This window comes from Impatiens glandulifera, chromosome 5 (assembly GCF_907164915.1).
Source record: "Impatiens glandulifera chromosome 5, dImpGla2.1, whole genome shotgun sequence".
NCBI lineage: Eukaryota > Viridiplantae > Streptophyta > Magnoliopsida > Ericales > Balsaminaceae > Impatiens > Impatiens glandulifera.
The window spans coordinates 36,276,133-36,301,358 of record NC_061866.1 but is presented as its reverse complement, the minus strand read 5'-3'; the positions used below and the strand labels follow the sequence as shown (position 1 = coordinate 36,301,358).

General features: G+C 34.7%; 2 protein-coding genes across 2 annotated transcripts; one reads left to right on the top strand and one right to left on the bottom strand.

Annotated features, from left to right (window-relative positions):
- The first annotated feature begins 10,951 nt into the window (after positions 1 to 10,951).
- Positions 10,952 to 17,887, top strand: LOC124939268 (uncharacterized mitochondrial protein AtMg00810-like). The gene is made up of 2 exons (XM_047479756.1): positions 10,952 to 11,065; positions 17,261 to 17,887. Exons 1-2 carry the CDS (start codon positions 10,952 to 10,954, stop codon positions 17,885 to 17,887), a joined length of 741 nt encoding a protein of 246 aa, XP_047335712.1.
- A 2,958-nt stretch (positions 17,888 to 20,845) lies between these two features.
- On the bottom strand, positions 20,846 to 21,658 carry LOC124939266. Its single transcript, XM_047479755.1, has one exon. The coding sequence runs from the start codon at positions 21,656 to 21,658 to the stop codon at positions 20,846 to 20,848; it is 813 nt and encodes a 270-aa protein (XP_047335711.1).
- Positions 21,659 to 25,226: the final 3,568 nt, after the last annotated feature.

Below are 25,226 nucleotides of genomic sequence, written 5' to 3'. Positions count from 1 at the left end.
TTGGTGTTAAATTTAAAATATAAAGTTTTATTAACCAAGTTGGTTAAGGGTTGTACTTGTTTTGTTAGGTTGCAAGTTCGAAACATACATATAACATTTTTAATTTTATTTTTAACTGTTTTAAGTTTATGGATAGGTCAATCCACAATCCGACCCAAATATCCATTTACACTCACATATATATCCAAATTAACCACAACTCAGGACCGGACAATCCGGACACTTTAAAAATTAAGCATCATTATATATATATAGATTAGTTAGTTAAAAACATGAACTTATATTGTTAAAATGACCCACGTTCATCAATGTTGGTGTTGTATTTAAAATATAAAGTGTTGTTAGCCTAGTTGGTTAAATGTTGTATTTGTTTTGTTAGGTTACAATTTCAAAACATACACATAGTATTTTTAATTTTATTTTTAACCGTTTTAAGTTTATGGACGGGTCAACCCACAATCTCACCCAAGTATCCATTTTCTCTCACATATATATCCAAATTAACCACAACTCTCGACCCGACAATCTAGACACTTTAAAAATTAAGCATAATTATATATATAGATTAGTTAGTTAAAAATTTGAACTTATATTGTTAAAATGTTCCGCGTTTATCAAATTTAGTTTTGAATTTAAAATATAAAGTGTTATTAGCCTAGTAAGTTAAAAGACTGTACTTGCTTTGTTAGGTTACAAGTTCAAAATATACATTTTATATATTTTTTATTTTATTTTTAACCATTTTAAGTTTATGGGTGAGTCAACCCACAATCCGACCCAAATATCTAATTACACTCACATATATATTCAAATTAACCATAACTCTCGACCCGACAATCCAGACATTTTAAAAATTAAGCATCATTATATATATACATATTAGTTAGTTAAAAAGTTGAACTTATATTTTTAAAATGTCCCGCGTTCATCAAAGTTAGTGTTGTATTTAAAATATAAAGTGTTGTTAACATAGTTGGTTAAAGGGCTGTACTTGTTTTGTTAGGTTGAAAATAAAATATACACATAACATTTTTAATTTTATTTTTAACCGTTTTAAATTTATGGGCGGCTCAACCCACAATCTGACCATAATATCCATTTACTCTCACATATATATACAAATTAACCATAGCTCTCGACCTGACAATCCGGACACTTTAAAAATTAAGCATCAATATATATATATATATATATATAGATTAATTAGTTAAAAATTTGAATTTTTATTCTTAAAATGTCACGCATTCTTCTAAATTGGAGTTGTATTTAAAATATAAAGTATTGTTAGCGTAGTTTATTAAATGATTGTACTTGTTTTTGTTAGGTTGCAAGTTCGAAACATACAAATATCATTTTTAATTTTATTTTTATCAATTCTAAGTTTATGGACGTGTCAACCCACAATCTAGTATCCATTTAGAAATCCAAAGATCCAAACGAGCTTATAAAGAAATCCACTCTCAATTAGTGCTAAAGTCAGTAAAGTCTTAAATTAAATACTATTTCTTTTCGTAGGAGAGGCAACCTATAAAGAACATTACATATAGAGTCATAGAGAGGCAGCCAATTAATTTATATTTTTGCAATAAATATTATATTTCTATGGGAGTTATTTGCTTTATGTTTTGCAAGGTAAAGTGATTAGCTTCAAACCTTAAACTTATTATATTAATAGGAATGTAACATTTTGTCATGACACATTCACACTTAGTTCTTTAGATAGTATGTAAAGATACCACTTTCTTTTCATGTAAAATAAAACATGCCACCTATGAAAAGTTGATTTCAGATTAATTAATTAATATCATATTATTTGGATTATCAAATAACCCAAGATCAAACAAATCAAAAATATAATTTATTGAAAATTTAAACATGATTAAGTGTTGTTTACTATTTCTATATGATGATAAATAGTAAAGAAAATATATATATATATAGTTAATTAAGTGGAAACCACATTATAAAATATTGAAGAAAAAGTGATATTAATTGAAGAAAAAATTATGTATTATTCTTTTCTAGAAAAAAATAGATTAAGTGTTCTTTACAAAAGCAAAATGACAAATTAATCTAAGTGGCCATTAGCCCATTACCTTCCAACCCTACCATATAACAATTTAGATCGGAGTTGGCTGGCTTTACTTTATATTTTCGGGAATAGGCTGACCCGTCTGAAATATGAATACCATAAAAAAAAGAAAATGAAGATAATAATAATAATGAATATCATAAAATATACTCCTCTTAAAGAGAAATTATTTACTCTTTTTCTTTTGTTACACCACCGACCACTACTTTATCATATTTTTATAACGAATATATTGTACTAAAATTGTTTAGAAAAACATTACAAATAAAATAATTAAAGAAAAACAAAAGAATACTCTCGACTCCGACTACTTGCTCTCTACCGGTTCCTCGCCCCAACTATTTTCTTCGCAAACTCTCACTGCCCTCGCCCTCTTCAATCCCATGCAAACTTTCTACTCGGAGTTTTGAAGTTATTTTTGAATTATAACCATAGTTAATTAGCTTATGTTAGGTTGGTTACCTAAATATGTGTTTGAATGTTTACCAAGTTGTTCACTTATCTTATGTAGGGCTGCAAATGAGTCAAACCGCTCGTGAGCTACTCGCGAGTCGCTCGATCAAAGCTCGGCTTGAGCTTGAGCTTGAGCTTGAGCTTGATTTTGATCGAGTTCGAGTCGAGCTCGAGCCAGCTCGTTTAATATTCGAGCTGAACTCGAGTTCATATAATGCTTGCTCGATGGCTTGTCGAGTTTTTTCGAGCCTGATAATATAATATTTTTTTTATTTATTAAATATTAAAATTTAAAACAATGTGATAGGATCGGCTTTATCGATAGAGACGGGGGTCTGGCTAAGGATGAAGGCTTATGAAAAACGGTTTGAAAGAAATCCTGTTAGGGATTTAATTCGCTTTCTATTCTACGCAAACTTGTGTAAACACTTGAAACAGATTCAAGGCGGAATTGTTTACTTGGGTTTGAAGCACAAGACGAAATATGAAAAGTTGACAGAAAATGAAGAACACAACAGTTTGTTTATGGATGTTCGGAGAAACTCTCCTACGTCACCCCTTCTTCCAACCACCGGAAGGATTCACTATATGATGAGAATCAAATACAGTTTACACACACTTAGCTCAATATTGAACATAACACTTTCTGTTTAATTACAAGAAGATGAAGAATATCACTCAGCTAATGGTGTTTTGATTCTAGCTCTCTCTCTCGATTTACACACAGTACAATCAGAAAGAAGCTTCAAGAATGGGTTCAGTAAGCAAGATGATTGAGTAGTCTCTCTCTGCAAAATCAGAATGCCTGGTCGTTCGGAAATTAACTAGGTTGCTCGTGCTTCGTCCGTTGTTCTAAGGATTGGTTAAATACTGATCAGGAGCTAACAGTCGAATCTTCAAGAATGATACGTGGCGCTCTTCCATTGGTAAGCCTCCATTGTACACAGCAGGTTCTGAGCACAAGGATTGTGGCCGTACCGAACTGGTAGTGCGCCGAATATTCTATCAGGGATGTACCTGCAAAACGGGTAATGTGAGGAAAATTCTCTTACGTGGCATTCCTTGATTGGATGCATATAGTTGTTGTACTAATCTTCACAGAAAAGTGGAGCAGGAGTAGGGTACAACTATAACACGTGGGTAGGAGAAATGCTAGATTCAAGCGTACTGCTTGAACAGAGCATTAGACGTATTTCAATTAGACGGATTTGGAGAAATCAGTCTAATGAAATAAGTCAACTCCTTCTAATGAAAAGCGTCTATTAGACCGCCTAGTCTAATATAATTAGACTCGCGTCTAATTTCAATCACCATTAGACCGGTACGTCTAACTCCACTGAGTTAGACTACCACGTCTAATTCCGGTTCTACCTCAGACTTGTCTGAAGGAGTTAGACCCACGTCTAACTTTCAATTAATTAGACAACCCGTCTAATCTCAATAACCATTAGACCGGTACGTCTAACTCTATTGAGTTAGACTACCACGTCTAATTCCGGTTCTACCTCAGACTTGTCTAAAGGAGTTAGACCCACGTCTAACTTTCAATTAATTAGACAACCCGTCTAATTATAATAACCATTAGACCGGTACGTCTAACTCCACTAAGTTAGACTACCACGTCTAATTCCGGTTCTACCTCAGACTTGTCTGAAGGAGTTAGACCCACGTCTAACTTTCAATTAATTAGACAACCCATCTAATTATAATAACCATTAGACCGGTACGTTTAACTCCACTGAGTTAGACTACCACGTCTAATTCCGGTTCTACCTCAGACTTGTCTGAAGGAGTTAGACCCACGTCTAACTTTCATTTAATTAGACAACCCGTCTAATTCCGCATATTCATTAGACCATCCCTCTAATTCTTTACATCTATTAGACTTATACGTCTAACTCCGATAAGTTAGACTGTACGTCTAATTCTATTAGACTTACGTCTAATTCCGTGTATTCATTAGACTACCCGTCTAATTCTTTACACGTCTATTAGACTTACACGTCTAACTCCGATGAGGTAGACTGTACGTCTAATTCCGTGTATTCATTAGACTACCCGTCTAATTCTTTACACGTCTAACTCCGATGAGTTAGACTGTACGTCTAATTCCATTAGACTTACGTCTAATTCCGTGTATTCATTAGACTACCCGTCTAATTCTTTACACGTCTATTAGACTTATACGTCTAACTCTGATGAGTTAGACTGTACGTCTAATTCTATTAGACTTATGTCTAATTCCTTTAGACTATTACACTGCCCGTCTAACTCCGTTGAGTTAGACTGTGCGTCTAATTCCATTAGACCTGCGTCTAATTTTATGCGAATGGAGATCAAAATCGGTCTAATGGCCCTCATTAGATCCAAGTCTAAAGACATGTTTGTCTTAATACACCTATATCAAAACTCATAAATTATTTCATCATCAAAATATCAGGGGATAAGTTATTCCAACACTTAGTCAAAATAATTTGACCCAACAATTTCCCCCTTTTTGATGAAGAAATTGCAAACCTGCATACATACAACACAACATGCATTCATCCAATAAATAAACAAACGGACAACATGCAAGTAATCATTCAAAAACATCTACGTTAATCACATATAAGTGTTTTCAGAAGAAACACTCAAAACATTGTTCAGTTTAACCATGATAATTTTACCAAAAACATTATGAAGACATTCAAAAATAACTACAAAAAGACATTTAATCATTAGTCTTCTTCTTCTTCTCCCTGGTCATAACTTCTGGACGGGATACACTTCAGCCTAAAATGCCTCTAAGACAGCAGTTACGAGAGAGTTGGAGTCTTCACTTTTACATTTCTTAGATTTGAGCATTTCCACCATTTGAATATAATCTACCACTTTCTAGTAGTTCAGGATCTTAGAAGGGAGGGGGAAACTCTTACGAGGTTCGTTCAGACAATGACAGAGAAAGGAACTGAGAGGACCATCAAAGCCAAAGATCTTCTTTCTAGCTACAACCATTCTGACAAGATTTCCGAAGAGGAAGCTTGTCCAGTTCACAGGAACACCCCTGGTGATAGCCACCATTATCTGAAAAACCGTCGTACAATACTTGTAGGAGGTTTCTTTAGACAGAAGGGATTTAGAAATGATATCACTTAGAAGAGCATATTCGACCTTCAGAAGGTTCTTCTTTCCATGAATATCTACTTCAGGGGAATCGGAAAAGACTTTTATCATCGAAATCATGAGGTTAGGGTGAATGGTAGAGAAATCATCAATACCTTCAGTTGGGAAATGAAAAAATTCACCAAAAGATTCTTCTGTGAGCCATACCATATGGCCCATTACAGCACCAACAATAACACTATCTTGATAGAAGCTAGCGGTTTGGAAGAATTCGTTGACAAGCTGCTCATGATAGGTTTCATGAGGGGTGAGGAATCTTCTCAGCCTTGAGGCTTTCAGAGAGTCGAACATCATTTGCATGCCCGGAGATTCAAGAGTGGAAACAGATTGAAAGTCCACCTGAATCGATTTTGGTCGGAAGGGCAGCATATTGATTTGATGAACAAGGGATTGAGAGATTCAAAGGGTTCGATTTCTAAAGAGAGAAAGAGAGATTTCAAAGATCTTCTAACCTTTTAGAGAGAATGAACCTATTAATACCGGGGTTTTAATTATGAAGAAGAAGGCTAATGATTACTTCTACTGTCAAGAATTTCAAAAGACAGTTCCCAATACACATCATTTAATGTTAACATGAAATAAAACGTCTAATACTAAATGTACAAGCAAAAGATGTCAGAAATATTAGTCATTTCTTGCATATTGAGAGACACGTGTCTTCAATTCTTTTGAGGAATGACTGATTTATTTTTCGGCGGGAAAAATAACTCAACCAGGCATCATTAAAGGACAACTGTCCTATATGCCTGAAGATGAAGAGTCTAATTACACCAGTAGTTAGACGTTTTTATTCTTCTTTTCATATTTTCAACTACTTTTTGAAAATCAGTCTATTAGACGTGTGCGTCTAATTATGCTATAACAGCACGTGATACACGCATGTCTGATTAGACGTGAGTATCCTCTTGCTCATGACGTAAAAACGTCTAACGTGTATTAGACGTTTCCGTCTAATAGATGCATCCGTCTAATCAAGCAGGTTAAAAAAACCAAGACAATGATTTCAAATAAGGATGAAACCGCTAAGGGAGACGTTCGTCTAAGTATCTGTGTTTTTCAAACTCTGAATCCTTAGGACGAATTAGAACCTCTGTCTTTCATATCTGTTCAGTTTTGTTTTGAACAATACGTTCCACTTCAATTTATGCACATAATTACGTCAATCAAGAATAACAAGACCTATCATGTTTTTAAAATGAGAAAACTTAGCTTCCGGAAGAGGTTTTGTGAAAATGTCTACAGTTTGTTGATCTGTAGGAACATGCTCAAGACGGATTTGCTTCTAATTGACGTGTTCTCGGATGAAATGATGCCTGATTTCAATATGCTTTGTCCGAGAATGCAGAACATGATTGTAGGATATTGCGATAGCACTAGTGTTGTCGCAGAAAATTGGAGATTCATCAGCCTCAATTCCATAGTCTCTGAGCTGTTGTTGGATCCACAAAACATGAGAGCAACAACTACCAGCTGCAAGATACTCTGCTTCTGCTATTGAAGTAGCAACTGATGTCTGTTTCTTGCTGAACCATGTGATTAGACGATCTCCAAGGAACTGGCAAGTTCCACTTGTGCTTTTTCTATCAATTTTGCATCCTGCATAATCTGCATCTGAGAAGCTAATTAAATTGAAACTAGAATCCTTCGGATACCACACTCCCACATTTTGAGTTCCCTTCAAATATTTAAGAATACGTTTAGCAGCAGTGAAATGAGAGAGTTTAGGATCAGCCTGAAATCTGCCACAGACACCAACAACAAATTGAATGTCTGGCCTGCTGGCAGTTACATATAGTAAGGAACCGATGAGTCCTCTATATGCTGTAACATCTACACTTTGGCCACCTTCATCTTTGTCCAATTTGACTGAGGAGCTCATAGAAGTAGCTGCTGTAGAACAATTCTCCAAACCAAATTTCTTTAGCAATTCTTTGGTATATTTGGCTTGGTTGATGAGGGTTCCATTTTCCAGCTGACGGATCTAAAGCCCAAGGAAGAATGTAAGTTCTCCCATCATGCTCATTTCAAACCTATCCTGCATCAACTTGGCAAATTTCTCACATAGTTTGGGGTTAGTTGACCCAAAGATAATGTCATCAACATATATCTGAAGAAGTAGTATATGGGAGTCTTTAGCAAATCTGAATAGGGTTTTATCCACTGTTCCAACAACAAAATTATGATCAAATAAGAAATTGGTTAGAGTGTCATACCAAGCTCTAGGAGCTTGTTTTAGACCATACAATGCTTTGTTAAGTCTATAAATATGATCAGGTAAAACATGATCTACGAAACCAGGGGGCTGCTCAACATATACTTCCTCACTTAATTTTCCATTTAAAAATGCACTTTTTACATCCATTTGAAAAAATTTGAAATTCTTAAATGATGCATATACTAGGAAGATTCTGATTGCCTCTAGTCTTGCAACCGGTGCAAAAGACTCATCAAAATCAATACCTTCCTCTTGTCTGTATCATTGAGCAACTAAACGAGCTTTGTTTCTTATGACTAAGCCATCTTCACTAAGCTTGTTTCTAAAGACTCATCTTGTTCCTATAACTGATTTGTCAGTTGGGCTAGGAGTAAGATACCACACTTTATTTCTATCAAATTGGTTTAACTCCTCTTGCATAGCATTGATCCAATCTAGATCAACTATAGCTTCACCAATTTTCTTTGGTTCAATTTGAGAAATAAATGCAGAATTGGCCATTTCATCCATCAACTGACGTCTTGTCCTTCGAGGAGAAAAAGGGTTACCAATTATCAGTTCTGGTGGATGATTTCTGTTCCATCTGAAGTTTGAACCAAGAGGATTGGTCATCTGAACCGGTGACACCGCGACATCCAAACTTTCAACTTCTTGATGAACAGGAGTTTGTACGTCTAGTTGAACTTTAACCGGATCAGCCACATGATCAGATAGAGCCATCCGTTTGTCCAAAGTTTCTTCTTCTTCACTTATAGACTCAAGACTAGCCGCTTGTAGTCTGTCAGCAAGATCAATGGGTTCTTTGGATTTGCTCTCGACAGGCTCATCAAAAATTACATGAAGGGATTCTTCAACAGTCTGAGTTCTTTTGTTGTATACTCTGTAAGCATTGCTTACTGATGAGTATCCCAACATAAATCCCTCATCTGCTTTAGCATCAAAAGCAGCTAAATAAACCTTTCCATTGTTATGGATAAAACATTTACATCCAAATATCTTAAAATAAGAAAATGTGGGAATTCTCCCATAATACAATTCATAGGGAGTTTTATCAAAACGTTTGTTAATAATTGACCGGTTTTGAGTATAACAAGAAGTACTGATGGCTTCCGCCCAGAACCTCTAAGGAACATCTGATTCAGCAAGCATAGATCTCGCTGCTTCTTTCAGAGTTCTCACTCTTCTCTCAGCAATGCCGTTTTGCTGTGGAGTTCTGGCACTAGACAACTCGTGCCTAATTCCATTCTCCTCAAGATAAGATGATAGAAATCTGTTAGTGAATTCAGTTCCTTGATCACTTCTAATACATGAGATATTCAGAGATTTCTGATTCTGAATGCCTCTAAATATTCTGATCAAATTTTCAGCAGTTTTATCTTTTGAAGGTAAGAAAGGCAACCTATGTAAAATGTGAAAAATCATCAATAACAATTAAGGCAAATCTCATCCCTCCTACACTTTTTACAGGAATTGGACCAAAAAGATCCATATGTAAAAGTTCTGGGATACGGCTGGATTGTGATTTTCCTTTGCTTTAGAACGATGATCTGCCCTGTTTGCCTAACTGACAAGCAGTGCAAATCTTGTCCTTTGAAAAACTGAAGGTTAGATAAACCAATAACTAAATTGTTTGAACAAATGTTGTTGATGGTTTTAAAATTCAAGTGGTTCAAACGTTTATGCCATAACCATTTCTGATCATTTTTGGCAATCATGCACATAGGATCATCTGTTTCTTTTTGCCAATTCATTTTATATGAGTTTCCTACTCTACTTCCAGTTAATAAGATGTTTTCCTCTTGGTCTTTAACTAAACATGCATGAGTTTGAAAATCTACTGACAAACCATTATCACATAGTTGACTAATACTGATTAAGTTATAACACAAGTTGTCAACTAACAGCACATCATTAATGGTTAGGTTACCATGGATAATCTTACCCTTACCCATGGTCTTACCCTTCTTGTTGTCACCAAATGTGATCTTAGGTCCAAAGCAGTCTGATATATCAGTGAGAAGCCGTCTGTTTCCAGTCATATGCCTAGAACATCCGCTATCAAGATACCATACAGATTCCTCCAGTCCTTCATTTATTTGTACCTACATAAATAAATATTTACAATCTTTTGGTACCCACCTTTAATTGGGTCCTCGATCAATCAGTCCCTTAGGAATCCATATTTGAGTTATTCTGATGGATTTCCCATTTTGTGTTGTGATTAACGCATATGATTTTGACTTAGTAGATGACTTCCTGCTAGCCACTGATCCTTTGACTTTTGAAGAAGATTTTCTTTTAAAATTCCTTGACATTGAGTTAGGTTTTAAATTACCAAACTTATTAGCCTTTTCAAGCATATTCTTAAGCCAACTAACAATTGGTGGAACATAAACTATTTCATTTTTAAAAGCCACTTCTTCATGAATAGGATCAGATTCAATGTCAGTTATACTTCCTTTGACAAAACTTATTGGCTTAAGTTTGTCATTTGACTTTGACTTTTTGCAGGACAGATTAGGATCATTGCTATCAAATCCCAATCCGGACCTAGATCCAGCAGGTTTCAACATGCTGATCTGGTATTTGACAGCGTCACCAGACCTTGTCCATGCACAAACAACATATTTAAGCCTTTTGTTTTCAGATGAAAGAGTTTGAATCTGTTCCTTGAGCATTTCATTCTCAGATGAAATCTCCGTTAAGTTTTCATCAAAAACATTTGATTCGGATTCTTGCTTTGAAAAGGGAACAGTTGATTCATATTTGACTTTCATTTTATAAAAAGAGTCAGCTACCTTTTTGTACTCAATAGCCATTTCATTGAGTGCATTAGATAGCTCCTCGTTTGTAAATTCTGGTTTAGAGATATCATTTACCTTAGGTTGGTCATCAGCCATCAGGCATGTTACAGCTTCATTCTCTTTTTCGGTGGGAGATTCCTCAGTATCACTGTCAGCCCATCTAGATTTGTTCTGACTACATATGAATGCGTTCTGGTTGTTCTTTGCTTGAGGGCTCACTCCATGGATCTGGCTGAGCTTATCCCATATTACTTTTGCAGTGGAGCAGGACTTAATCTCACAGAACATATTTGTGTTGAGAGATTGAAACAGGATGTTCTTAGCAACATTATCCAGGTTGTTTGTCACCTTATCTTCAGTGGTCCACTCACTTCTTGGCTTTGAGATCTTTATGGGACCATCGGTGATGACACTCCACATATCATAGTCAATAGCAGCCAAGTGAGCTTGCATTCTTACCATCCACACATCATAGTTGTCCTTTGACAGAAGAGGGATTTCATTGATGCAAGACATGCTTTGGGAACTTGATGCTTGAGAATAGAAACAAGGCTCGGATACCAATTGATAGGATCGACTTTATCGATAGAGACGGGGGTCTGGCTAAGGATGAAGGTTTATGAAAAACGGTTTGAAAGAAATCTTGTTAGGGATTTAATTCGCTTTCTATTCTACGCAAACTTGTGTAAACACTTGAAACAGATTCAAGGCGGAATTGTTTACTTGGGTTTGAAGCACAAGACGAAATATGAAAAGATGACAGAAAATGAAGAACACAGCAGTTTGTTTATGGATGTTCGGAGAAACTCTCCTACGTCACCCCTTCTTCCAACCACCGAAAGGATTCACTATATGATGAGAATCAAATACAGTTTAGACACACTTAGCTCAATATTGAACATAACATTTTCTGTGCAATTACAAGAAGATGAAGAATATCACTCAGCTAATGGTGTTTTGATTCTAGCTCTCTCTCTCGATTTACACACAGTACAATTAGAAAGAAGCTTCAAGAATGGGTCCAGTAAGCAAGATGATTGAGTAGTCTCTCTTTGCAAAATCATAATGCTTGGTCGTTCGGAAATTAACTAGGTTGCTCGTGCTTCGTCCGTTGCTCTAAGGATTGGTTAAATACTGATCAGGAGCTAACGGTCGAATCTTCAAGAATGATACGTGGCGCTCTTCAATTGGAAAGCCTCCATTGTAAACAGCAGGTTCTGAGCACAAGGATCGTGGTCGTACCGAACTGGTAGTGCGCCGAATATTCCATCAAGGATGTACCTGCAAAACGGGTAATGTGAGGAAAATTCTCTTACGTGGCATTCCTTGATTGGATGCATATAGCTGTTGTACTAATCTTCACAGGAAAGTGGAGTAGAAGTAGGGTACAGCTATAGCACGTGGGTAGGAGAAATCCTAGATTCAAGCGTACTGCTTGAACAGAGCATTAGACGTATTTTAGTTAGACGGGTTTGGAGAAATCAGTCTAATGAAATAAGTCAACTCCTTCTAATGAAAAGCGTCTATTAGACCGCCTGGTCTAATATAATTAGACTCGCGTCTAATTTCAATAACCATTAGACCGGTACGTCTAACTCCACTAAGTTAGACTACCACGTCTAATTCCGGTTCTACCTCAGACTTGTCTGAAGGAGTTAGACCCACGTCTAACTTTCAATTAATTAGACAACCCGTCTAATCTCAATAACTATAAGACCGGTACGTCTAACTCCAGTGAGTTAGACTACCACGTCTAATTCCGGTTCTACCTCAGACTTGTCTAAAGGAGTTAGACCCATGTCTAACTTTCAATTAATTAGACAACCCGTCTAATTATAATAACCATTAGACCGGTACGTCTAACTCCACTGAGTTAGACTACCACGTCTAATTCTGGTTCTACCTCAGACTTGTCTGAAGGAGTTAGACCCACGTCTAACTTTCAATTAATTAGACAACCCATCTAATTATAATAACCATTAGACTGGTACGTCTAACTCCACTGAGTTAGACTACCACGTCTAATTCCGGTTCTACCTCAGACTTGTCTGAAGGGGTTAGACCCACGTCTAACTTTCAATTAATTAGACAACCCGTCTAATTCCGCGTATTCATTAGACCATCCATCTAATTCTTTACGTCTATTAGACTTACATGTCTAACTCCGATGAGTTAGACTGTATGTCTAATTCTATTAGACTTACGTCTAATTCCGTGTATTCATTAGACTACACGTCTAATTCTTTACACGTCTATTAGACTTACACGTCTAACTCCGATGAGTTAGACTGTACGTCTAATTCTATTAGATTTACGTCTAATTCCGTGTATTCATTAGACTACCCGTCTAATTCTTTACACGTCTATTAGACTTACACGTCTAACTCCGATGAGTTAGACTGTACGTCTAATTCTATTAAACTTACGTCTAATTCCGTGTATTCATTAGACTACCCGTCTAATTCTTTACACGTCTATTAGACTTACACGTCTAACTCCGATGAGTTAGACTGTACGTCTAATTCTATTAGACTTACGTCTAATTCCGTGTATTCATTAGACTACCCGTCTAATTCTTTACACGTCTATTAGACTTACACGTCTAACTCCGATGAGTTAGACTGTACGTCTAATTCTATTAGACTTGTGTCTAATTCCTTTAGACTATTAGACTGCCCGTCTAACTCCGTTGAGTTAGACTGTGCGTCTAATTCCATTAGACCAGCGTCTAATTTTATGCGAATGGAGATCAAAATCGGTCTAATGGCGCTCATTAGATCCAAGTCTAAAGACATGTTTGTCTTAATACACCTGTATCAAAACTCATAAATTATTTCATCATCAAAATATCAGGGGATAAATTATTTCAACACTTAGTCAAAATAATTTGACCCAACACAATGTTTTTTTCTTTTCTCTCTCTTTTTTAAAGCCCATATAATAGGCTCAATCCATATTATTATATTATATTATCTAAAGCAAAACCCTAATTTGTTCATCCTCACAATTTCTTCTTCTTCATCGCCATTTCAACTTCTTCACCATTTCATCTTCTTCTTATCTTCTTATTCTTCTTCACCATTTCATCTTCTTCTTATCTTCTTATTATTTTTCACCATTTCATCATCTTCTTCTTCACTATTTAATCTTCTTCTTATCTTCTTATTCTTCTTCACCATTTCATCTTCTTCTTTTTCCGTCTTCACTATTTCTTTTACTCATTAATAATAGGTTGATTCAATTTTTTTTTATATATTCTTTCATCTATATTAATATTTTTCTAATTCATTCACAAGACTTACAATTACATTACAATTATAGGTAAATTAAAATCAATCTATTTTCACTTCTAATATAGATAACTTTGATTTCCTTTTGTATTATGAGAAACTTATACTTATAGGATGAATATAGAAAAATACTATTATATATATTATATATATATATAAGCATGAAATTTAGAAACATTATTATATATAATGATTTTCAATTTATATTAGGGTTGATATATAATGATTTTCAATTTATATTAGGGTTGGTTTAATGATAGAAAAAAAAGTGTAAATAATGATATAATAATTAGTATATTATATATTGGATCCTTGAAAAACGAAAAACTTGGAAACTAGAAAGGACAATAAGATTTGCTGAAGAGGAAAAAGTATTTCTATTCTCAAGTAATCTACATTAACCTTTACAAACAACCATTATAAAGGAGTAATTAGCCTAGAAACCCTAAATTACTTATACATACATACCCATGTCCATTAATAATAAAATAAACCCTAATTGTATAAAAGACAATAAAGACCTACAATTTTCAACTTTTTGACAATCAATGCTTAAACTCACAATCTCTCCCGTAAGGTTGATTTGGTTCGAGATTCTTCACGCCGAACAGCTCTCGCATCTCTGCATATTTGACTCTTGCTAGTGCCTTAGTGAGAATGTTTGCACGTTGTTCTCTAGTGTCTACGAACTCTACAACGATTTGTCGGTTCTCGACGCATTTACGGATGAAGTGGAACCGAGTGTCGATATGTTTGATACGTCCATAAAACACTGGATTCTTCATTAATGATATTACGGACTTGTTGTCGACATAAATGGTTACCAGCCTTGGCTCGCATCCGAGCACTTCACTTAACAAGTTTCTCATCCAAAGTCTTTGACATGACGCTGCAATAGCTACCATAAACTCCGCCTCACATGAAGATAAAACAATAGTTCGATGTTTTTGAGATTGCCATGTGATCAGATTCCTGTTGAGATAAAACACCATCCCTCTAGTACATTTTTTGTAATCTGTGTCACCGGATAGGTTGCTGTCAGTAAAACCAATGAGTTCTTTCACTTCTCATCATCTTCTTAGCTGAATCCCATAACTCTTCGTTCCCTTCACGTAACGAAGAATGTGTTTTACTGCCTATTGGCATTCTTTTATAATATCTCTCGGGAATCTCTAAAGAAGAAACAACTAACGATGTGACAAAACCGAGCCGTAGGGACATTATTGGTCCCTACTCTTTGGCCAGTCTTGCAAACGACACATGGGGCTTCGGCCCAACCTAGATATAAACAGTGGAAGATTATTAACCCTGAAATGGTCTAAACAATTTATAAAATAATTTCAAAAATCATTTCTTAACGATTTAAAAATGTCATAGGAAAAATTATAAATCTTAACCAATCTGCATTCATCCCTGGTAGGACAATCTCTCATTATATTCTTCTCATGCAGAGCCTTTTAAAAGGATACAGAAATAAGAAAATATCCCCGAGAGTGGCTTTCAAAATAGATATCAAGAAAGCTTTCGACTCTGTTAGATGGGAAGACATTCGAGACTTTCTGGTTGTTTTTGCTTTTCCTATGATTTTTATTGATTGGATTATGCAGTGCGTTTCATCATCCTGCTTTGTTGTTAGTGTCAATAGAGTCCACATAGGCTATTTTAAGGGTGAAAAGGGGGTAAGGCAAGGGGACCCCCTCTCTTATTACCTTTTCGTAGCTATCATGGCGATTTTTGAGAGCATCTTCGCGATGTTCCGAAAGAATCGTCCATACATCTTTCACCCATTCTGTGAGGTAGAGGAGGTAACCCATTTATGCTTTGCTAACGATTTGTTCATTCTAGCGCACGTAGACATTGATTCCATTAAAACTATTAGGGCTGCACTAATGTTTTTTTCTGAGGTTACATGTTTAACTATTAACGAAAGCAAAAGTGTGGCATTTCACTGGAGTAGGTGAAATGGTCGAAGGAGAGGACATTGAATCAAAATCTGGCCGGCGATATTGTGGCGACGATTGTTGTTGCATTTGTTTATTCCTATCTAGAAGATTTACAAATACTTTCTCAAGTCTTTTTATTGGGGAATATTTTTTGATTCTTTTACTCCTCCTAGATGAACTCATTGCCCTTTTGTTACCACTAGACATAGTAATAGATTATGTTGCTTCAACACGAATTCTGTCTTGAGGGTCAATAAATTGATTTTCTAATGATTTATCGGAGTCACCTGATCCCTCTTCGACAATAGATGTAAATGGAAGAGGTTCAAAAGGAGAACGAATATAATTACCATTTGCACGGTCACCAGCAAAAAGACGTTCCAACAAAGCATAGTCTGGAATTGTCTTTCCTTTATATTGATACAAAGCTTTTTTATTTTCCTAAAAAAAAATACCAAACATATTAAAATCTAAAAAATTACATATCCAATAAATGTTTAATCAAAAAATAATTACCCTAACATAGTCCCACCAACTATCATTGGCATCAATCATATTCCGTATCGGATCCCATCCTAGGCCAGTTTGGAGTGTAGCCCATCGTAATTCAGACCAAAGATTTTTTTTAGTACGAAAGTGGTTCTTGAATTGCTCTTTTGTATGATAAATCATATATTTATCCCAAAATGCTTTAATCAAGACATTATATGTTGGATTGGTTGGCCATGGCTGTCCAACTATCATTTTTTCTTTCTCCATACATAATATTTCAAGAAAAAATGTAACTTTTTCTGGAGAAGAATCCCACCTTGCAAGGTTTGATTTGTTAACCCCAGGAGGTTTCCAAAGTGACATTTTCCTAATACAAACAATGAAACAGTTCATATTTAACCTAAATAAAAAATAATATTACAGTTTATCCAAACAATGATTATCAATAAATACATTATTTTAAAAAATACAATGAATCTATGAAAAAAATTAGTAGTTAGTTTTGAATTTTAATTTTCATAATAATTTAATTTCAATATAAACAGTACACAAAAATATAATTTATTTCAACATAAAAAACCTTGTAAACCCGCGTGTGTTTTCATTCATGAGAGGGTTTCATTTCAAACATATAAACAAACTTTTGGAAACTGATAGATTATGGAAATAATCTTTATATAATAACGATATTATTTTATATGCCTAATATAAAGATTATTTCCATAATCTATCACTTTGGGGTTTAAAGATCCGACTCGTCTGATCATGTATGTCTTTTAAGAAAGTCTCTCTATGGTTTGAAACAGGCACCCCGCGCTTGGTATCAACGTTTTGCTGATTTTGCTGCATCAATTGGCTTTAATCATAGCAAATTGGATACTTCTTTTTTCATTTATCGCCATGATCATGACACTGCTTACATTCTTCTTTATGTTGATGATATTGTGCTCACTGCTTCTTCAGAGTCCCTTCGGAAATATGTCATTTCTCAACTTAGCACTGAATTTGCAATGAAAGATTTGGGTCCTTTGAGTTATTTCTTAGGCATTGCTGTTACCCGACACAAGATTTGTTTGTTCTTGTCTCAAACGAAATATGCTCATGACATTATTAAGAAAGCAGGTATGACAGATTGTAATCCAGCTTCCACTCCTGTTGATTCTAAAGGAAAGATGAGCACTCAATCCGGCATTTCTTATGGAGATCCTACCTCTTATCGTTCTTTATGTGGGGCGTTACAGTACTTGACATTCACTCGTCTGGATATTTCTTATGCTGTACAACAAGTTTGCTTGTTTATGCATGCTCCTCAAGTTTCTCACATGAATGCCTTAAAACGAATCATCCGTTATATTCAAGGCACTACTGATTATGGTTTGCAGTTATACAAATCATCTATTACTTCCCTTATTTCTTATACGGATGATGATTGAGGCGGGTGTCCTGATACTCGTCGATCTACATCAGGTTATTGTGTCTTTCTTGGAGATAATTTGATTTCTTGGTCTTTTAAAAGGCAACCTACTTTGTCAAAGTATAGTGCTGAAGCAGAGTATAGAGGGGTTGCAAATGTCGTCTCGCAATCATGTTGGGTCCGAAACTTATTATTAGAACTCAGATGTTCGGTTACACAGGCAACCTTAGTTTATTGCGATAATATTAGTGCTATTTACCTCTCTAGTAATCCGGTACAACATCAGCGCACTAAACATATTGAAATGGACATTCACTTCGTTCGTGAGAAAGTCCAACGGGGTGAAGTTCGTGTCTTGCATGTGCCATCCCGATACCAGATTGCAGATATTTATACTAAAGGTCTGCCTAAAATTTTATTTGATGATTTTCGGGCCAGTCTCAGCGTTTGCAAAGCTCCCGTTTCGACTGCAGAGGTGTGATAGATTATGGAAATAATCTTTATATTAGGAATATAAAATAATATATGTGAATAGATTATGAAAATAATTTTATATTAGGCATATAAAATAATATCGTTATTATATTATTAGTTTCCTTATTAATATTTTATAATGTATATATATTGGATATTTCCCTGATGTAAAGGGCAAGAAGATTAAATAAGATTCTCCCTATTCTTTTACAAAGGTTGATACATGTATACTGTTTCATTAAAGTTGTCATGTAAGAAGGCATTCTTCACATCCAATTGATGAATAGGCCAAGACTTGGATAAAGCAATGCTAAGAACCATCCGTATAGTTGCCGGTTTCACAACCGGACTGAAAGTTTCATCACAATCAATCCCTTTTCTTTGAGTTTTCCCATCACCAACAAGACGAGCCTTATGTCTCTCAAAAGAACCATCAGATTTCGTTTTATGCCGAAAAATCCAAAGCGAACGAATAATATTTACATTAGACGGACGCGGAACTAAGGCCCAAGTACCATTGTCAATAAGCGCATCATATTCTTTCTGCATAGAAATTTTCCAATTATGGTCACGTAGAGCATGTACGAGATTTTTTGGAATGGGTGATACAAAGGTAGAAGTGTGAAGAGAGTGGTCTTGGTATTTTTTATTGGGTTTGACAATTCCATGACGACTACGAGTGGCCATAGGGTGAGGGTGGGATGCTACGGGAGAAGGAGGAGTGGGAGAGTTTGAAGACTCGTTCGTAGGGTGAGTGTGGGATGTTATGGGAGAAGGAGAATAGTGGGGGGTGGTTGTGGGTTGGTGTTGGTGCTCGGGTGTGGTGAGAATTTGATGCATTAGATGGGTGTTAAGGGCACCTGAATCATGACTCAAAAAATCGTATGTGTGAGATTTCGGAGTATGAATTTTGGAAAAAGGAAATGCTGACTCATCGAACCATACATGTTTGACTATTATAATTTTTCGAGATGACATATCAAAACATTTATATCCCTATGATTGGGCGGATAGCCAAGAAAAACACAAGGAGAAGACCGAGGTTCAAGCTTGTGTATTTTGGATGGTGGAAAAAGAGGATAACATAAACACCCAAAAACTTGAAGATGAGAGTAGTTAGGATGCTTTTGATACAAAATCTGAGTTGGAGAATTATAACCAAGAAGCTTTGTAGGTAAGATGTTGTGAAGGTAGGTAGCCATTTGGAGAGCATGATGCCAAAAAGATGGTGGCATGGATGCATGACAGAGAATAGTGCAAACAATATTATTGATTGTTTTTATTTTTCTTTCGGCCTTGCCATTTTGAGGAGAGGTATAAGGACAAGAAAGACGGAAAGTCATACCATGTTGGTGACCGAATTTTACAAAACGAACATTTTTAAATTCAGTACCATTGTCACATTGGAATGCCTTAATTTCTCTCTCAGATTGAGTATGAATATATGTTCGAACACGAATAAATAACTTATAGACTTGAGACATAGAAGAGATCGGAAAAGTCCAAAAAAAATTTGTGTAATTATCAAAAAGAGAACATAATACTTATGGCCGAGAGAACTAGGAATAGGGGATGTCCACAAATCACTGTGTATAATGTCAAATGGCATAGTAGTATGAGACATAGAATCAGGAAAATGCGATTTTATTAATTTACCCAAAGGACAAGAATGACAAACATGTTTAGCCTTAGGAAATTGAATGAAATTACTACTACGCAATGAATTTAAAATTGCATTTCCCGGATGACCGAGACGGGAATGCCATATATTTGGATAAATAACTGAAAAAACTGACGGTGTGAAAGAAGAGAAGACTTGACGATCTGTGAGAAAAGGGTAAAGATTGCCACTACTATTACATCTCACTCGTTTGCTCCCCGTCTGCAAGTGCTTCACACTAAACCTAAAAGGATCAAACTCAATGGAAACATTATTATCAATAGAGAATTTCCTAACGGAGATGAGATTTTTGACTAGTTTTGGAACATGAAGGACATTTTTTAGTTGAAGTTTGTTTTGGTGTAGAGATTTGTGACCATAACCATGAATTGGAATTTTGCTACCATCACCAACAATAATTGAATTATTATGACTATTGATCAAGGGAGAATATGACGATAAATTACCTTGAGAATTTGTCATGTGAGAGGTAGCACCCGTATCCATATAGTAGTTTGGATCAGACAATGTCATTGTGTGCATTGCTCGATCAATATTGGTTGGCATGTAACCTTGAGACGATGGGCCTGGCGTATAGTAAGCCTGAGGTGGTTGTGACTCGAGGATACCGGTCTGATGTGCAGGCTGACTGGGCTTCGTGGCGGACCAAGGAGATGGGCCTGGTGCCTGTGATGGATATGGGCAGGGAGGAAGAGCCCAAGGGCCTTGCTGCCAATATGCCTAAGGTGGAGGATACATCCATCTTGCTTGGGTCTTCTGCTGGTGCGAGGCGGAAGGACCACGCTGCGGGTTTTGCTGCTGCTGCGAGGCACCACCATTACGCTATTGATTGCTAGAGGCACCCTTACCCTTGCTGGAGCTGCCCTTTCCCTTGGTGGTTTTCCGGCCATTGCCACCATTACGTTGATTATTACCCCGAGAAGAATAATGGGAATTATCAGCATTTTTTTGGGACGATAAATGGGATTGCGTGATGTGAGCCTCTACATGAGACTTAATAGAGAGATCAGCAGCATTCTCATGTTCTTCTAATTCAAGCATTGAACGAAGAGTATCAAAAGAGGGCAACAGGTTAAGATGACAAACGGACGTTCGAAAGGGCTTATATTCCTCCGAGAGGCCTTTCAAAAGTTGTAGAGCCATTCGATTGTCAGAGACTTTATCTCCAACATTCCTCAAATTATCAGCTAGAGTTTTTAGCTGAGCGCAATAAGACTTAACACCATCAAAATGAGCAAGCTTGGTGTTTGTAAATTGCGCATCAAATTGCAAAGCTCTTGCAGATTTGTTGTTAAGAAAAAATTGATGCAATCTGTTCCAAGCATCAACTGCCGAGTCATCAGGATCGAGGATGGAATTTAGGAGATCATTAGAAATGGTCCCGTAAATCCATTGACGAACAATGTCATCAAGTCTCTGTGTTAAAGCCTTTTTGGCTTCCGTCGGAGCGGGAACCGCGACCGAAGGATTAACTATTAGAGGTTGAATATGGTTGATCATCATATTAGCACGGCAATGAAGTTGAAAAAGGGTGGACCAACTGTTGTATTGTTTTCCTTCATAATCAAGGGTGATAGGGATGCACGCCTTAATGTTGGAAACAATGGTGGCTGGATGAACCTTGTTTTCGGCCATAGATGAAGAAGAGAGAAAGAAAAGAAACGGAAGTTAGGTTTAGAGAAAAGAAGCGGAAGCTGGGTTTAGAAAAGAAAGAAAAGAGAACCTAGGGCTTTGATACCATGAAAGAATAGGGAGAATCTTATTTAATCTTCTTAACCTTTACATCAGGGAAATATCCAATATGTATACATTATAAAAGATTAATAAGGAAACTAATAATATAATAACGATATTATTTTATATGCCTAATATAAAATTATTTTCATAATCTATTCACATATATTATTTTATATTCCTAATATAAAGATTATTTCCATAATCTATCAGAAACCTATCATTTTTCATTTAAAAATATTTATATCCCGATTCTGAAATATAAATAAAGTGAAAGGAAATACAGATAAATTATAAACCCTAAGTAATATAGATAAAGGAAAGGAAAATGCCAACCTTATTTTCGATTTGAAACAGATGAAAGAAGAATTGAGCCGTGATTAAATCTTCGTGAAGAGAAATACTAACCTGTAAATAATATAAATCTTTCATCTTTCGGCAGAAGATAAATAATATCGATGAAGTAAAGAGAAATACTAACCTTGTGATTTGAATTAGACGAAAGAAGAAATGAGGGTGATAAATCTTCCACTACCAGAAAATGATGAAAGAGAAAATATTGTGGTGAGTAAAACTTCTGCAGAAGGTAAAATTTATAAACCTTTGAAGTAGATCTTATGAAAATGAAAGCAGAAGATGGAGGTAGTTGAAATTGAATGAATATACAGAGAGTCGGTGCAGACTTAAGCTTTGGAAAAGTGGATAAATTGAATGAAAATATAGAGACTTAAATCTTCAAATCTATCTTAAATAAAGGTAGATGAAAGATATTAAATATATGAACGAATAATAAATGATATGAAGATGAATCAGTAAGACTCTAGAAAAGATACCAAATGATACGAAGATGGAGAAGATGAAAGCAGAAGATGGAGACAGTTGAAATTGAATGAATATACAGAGAGTCGGTGCAGGGAAAAGGAAAAAGGAAAACTGCAAAGGTAAATAAGGAAAAATGAGAAATTATTATTTTAATATTAAATAGTACGTACGGTTCTGTTCGTAATTATTACTTTGAGTTTAAAAAATAACCCCAATAACAACACCTTATTTGTCATTCAAAAGAAAACTATTTTTTTTTTTTAAAAAAATTAATCAATTTGAAATTTTAGAAGAAAAAAACCAGTACAAATAAAAAAATTCCAAAGATCAAACGAGCTTATAAAGAAATCCACTCTCAAATTAAATACTATTTTTTTGTAGGAGAGACAGCCTATAAAGAACATTACATAGAGTCATAGAGAGGCAGCCAATTATTTTATATTTTTGCAATGAATATTATATTTCTATGGGAGATATTTGCTTTATGTTTTGCAAGGAAAAGTGATTAGCTTCAAACCTTAAACTTATTATATTAATAGGAATGTAACATTTTGTCAGGACACATTCACACTTAGTTCTTTAGATAGTACGAGGTTGTGAGGTTGTGAGGGTGTGAGGTTGTGAGGTTATGGGTTTTAAAAAAAAAACTAAGAGATAGAAAAATTAAATAATGGGTGATGATTTTGAAGATATAATGATTATTTTTAATAAAAAGATTTAAAGGGTATTGATATATATAAATAAAATATAAAATAATAATTTAAAATATATAATATTTTTAGTATTTTGGTTAATGATTTGAATGATATAATGGAAAAAAAGGGAGTAAAGTGATATTTGATTTTGAATTGATTTTTTTTAATAACCCATAACGAACAAGGCATATGTAAAGATACCACTTCCTTTTCATGTAAAATAAAACATGCCACCTATGAAAAGTTTATTTCAGATTAATTAATTAATTAATATCATATTATTTGGATTATAAAATAACCCAAGATCAAACAAGTTAAAAAAAAAATTTAGTAAAATTTTAAACGTGATTAAGTGTTGTTTACTATTAGTTGTTTACTATTTCTATATGATGATAAATAGTAAAGAATATACACATATATATAGCTAATTAATTGGAAACCACATTATAAAATATTAAATAAAAAGTGATATTAATTTGAAGAAAAAATTATGTATTATTCTTTTCTAAAAAAAAAAATTAAGTGTTCTTTACAAAAGCAAAATGACAAATTAATCTAAGTGGCCATTAGCACATTACCTTCCTACCCTACCATATAACAATTTAGATTGGAGTTGGTGGCTTTACTTTATATTTTCGGGAATAGGCTGACCCGTCAGAAATATGAATACCATAAAAAAAAGATAATAATAATAATGAATATCATAAAATATACTCCTCTTAAAGAGAAATTTACTCCTTTTCTTTTGTTACACCACCGAACACTACTTTATCATATTTTTATAACGAATATATAGTACTAAAATTGTTTAGAAAAACATTACAAATAAACTAAAATGATTAAAGAAAAACAAAAGAATACTTTCGACTCCGATTACTTGCTCTCTACCAATTACTCGCCCCAACTATTTTCTCCGCAAACCCTCACTGTCCTCGCCCTCTCCAATCCCATGCAAACTTTCTACTCGGAGTTTTGAAGTTATTTTTGAATTATAACCATAGTTAATTAGCTTATGTTAGGTTGATTACCTAAATATGTGTTTGAATGTTTACCAAATTGTTCACTTATCTTATGCAGGGCTGCAAATGAGTCAAGCCGTTTGTGAGCTACTCGCGAGCTGCTCGATCAAAGCTCGGCTTGAGCTTGACTTTGATCCAGTTCGAGTCGAGCTCGAGCAACTCGTTTAATATTCGAGCCGAACTCGAGTTCATATAATGTTTGCTCGATGACTTATCGAGATTTTCGAACCTGAAAATATAATATATATATTTTTATTTATTTAATATTAAAATTTTAAAAATATATTTTTTTTCTTTTCTCTCTCTTTTTAAAGCCCATATAATAGGTTCAATCCATATTATTATATTATATTATCTAAAGCAAAACCCTAATTTTATAGTATTTTTTTCTTCTTTCTCTTCCATCTTCACAATTTCTTTTCTTCATTGCCATTTCAACTTATTCTTCACCATTTCATCTTCTTATTCTTCTTCACCATTTCATCTTCTTCTTATCTTCTTATTCTTTTTCACCATTTCATCTTCTTCTTCACTATTTAATCTTCTTCTTATCTTCTTATTGTTCTTCACCATTTCATCTTCTTCTTCTTTTTCCGTCTTCACTATTTCTTTTACTCATTGATAATAGGTTGATTCAAATTTTTATATTATCTTTCATCTACAATATTTTTCTCATTCATTCACAAGGTTTACAATTACATTATTACAATTACAGGTAAATTAAAATGCATCTATTTTCACTTCTATTATAGATAACTTTGAATTCTTTTTGTATTATGAGAAACTTATACTTATAGGATGAATATAGAAAAATACTATTATATATATAAGCATGAAATTTAGAAACATTATTATATATAATGATTTTAAATTTATATTAGGGTTGATATATAATGATTTTCAATTTATATTAGGGTTGATATATAATATTTT

What these genes read in the sequence shown, in the direction of transcription:
- LOC124939268 (XM_047479756.1), top strand. Translation starts at nt 10,952, where the DNA reads ATGGATCTGGCTGAGCTTATCCCATATTACTTTTGCAGTGGAGCAGGA. An exon ending in TTCTTAGCAACATTATCCAG is followed by an intron (nt 11,066 to 17,260) that starts GTTGTTTGTCAC and finishes GGTTTGAAACAG; the next exon opens with GCACCCCGCGCTTGGTATCA.
- LOC124939266 (XM_047479755.1), bottom strand. Translation starts at nt 21,658, where the DNA reads ATGGCCGAAAACAAGGTTCATCCAGCCACCATTGTTTCCAACATTAAG.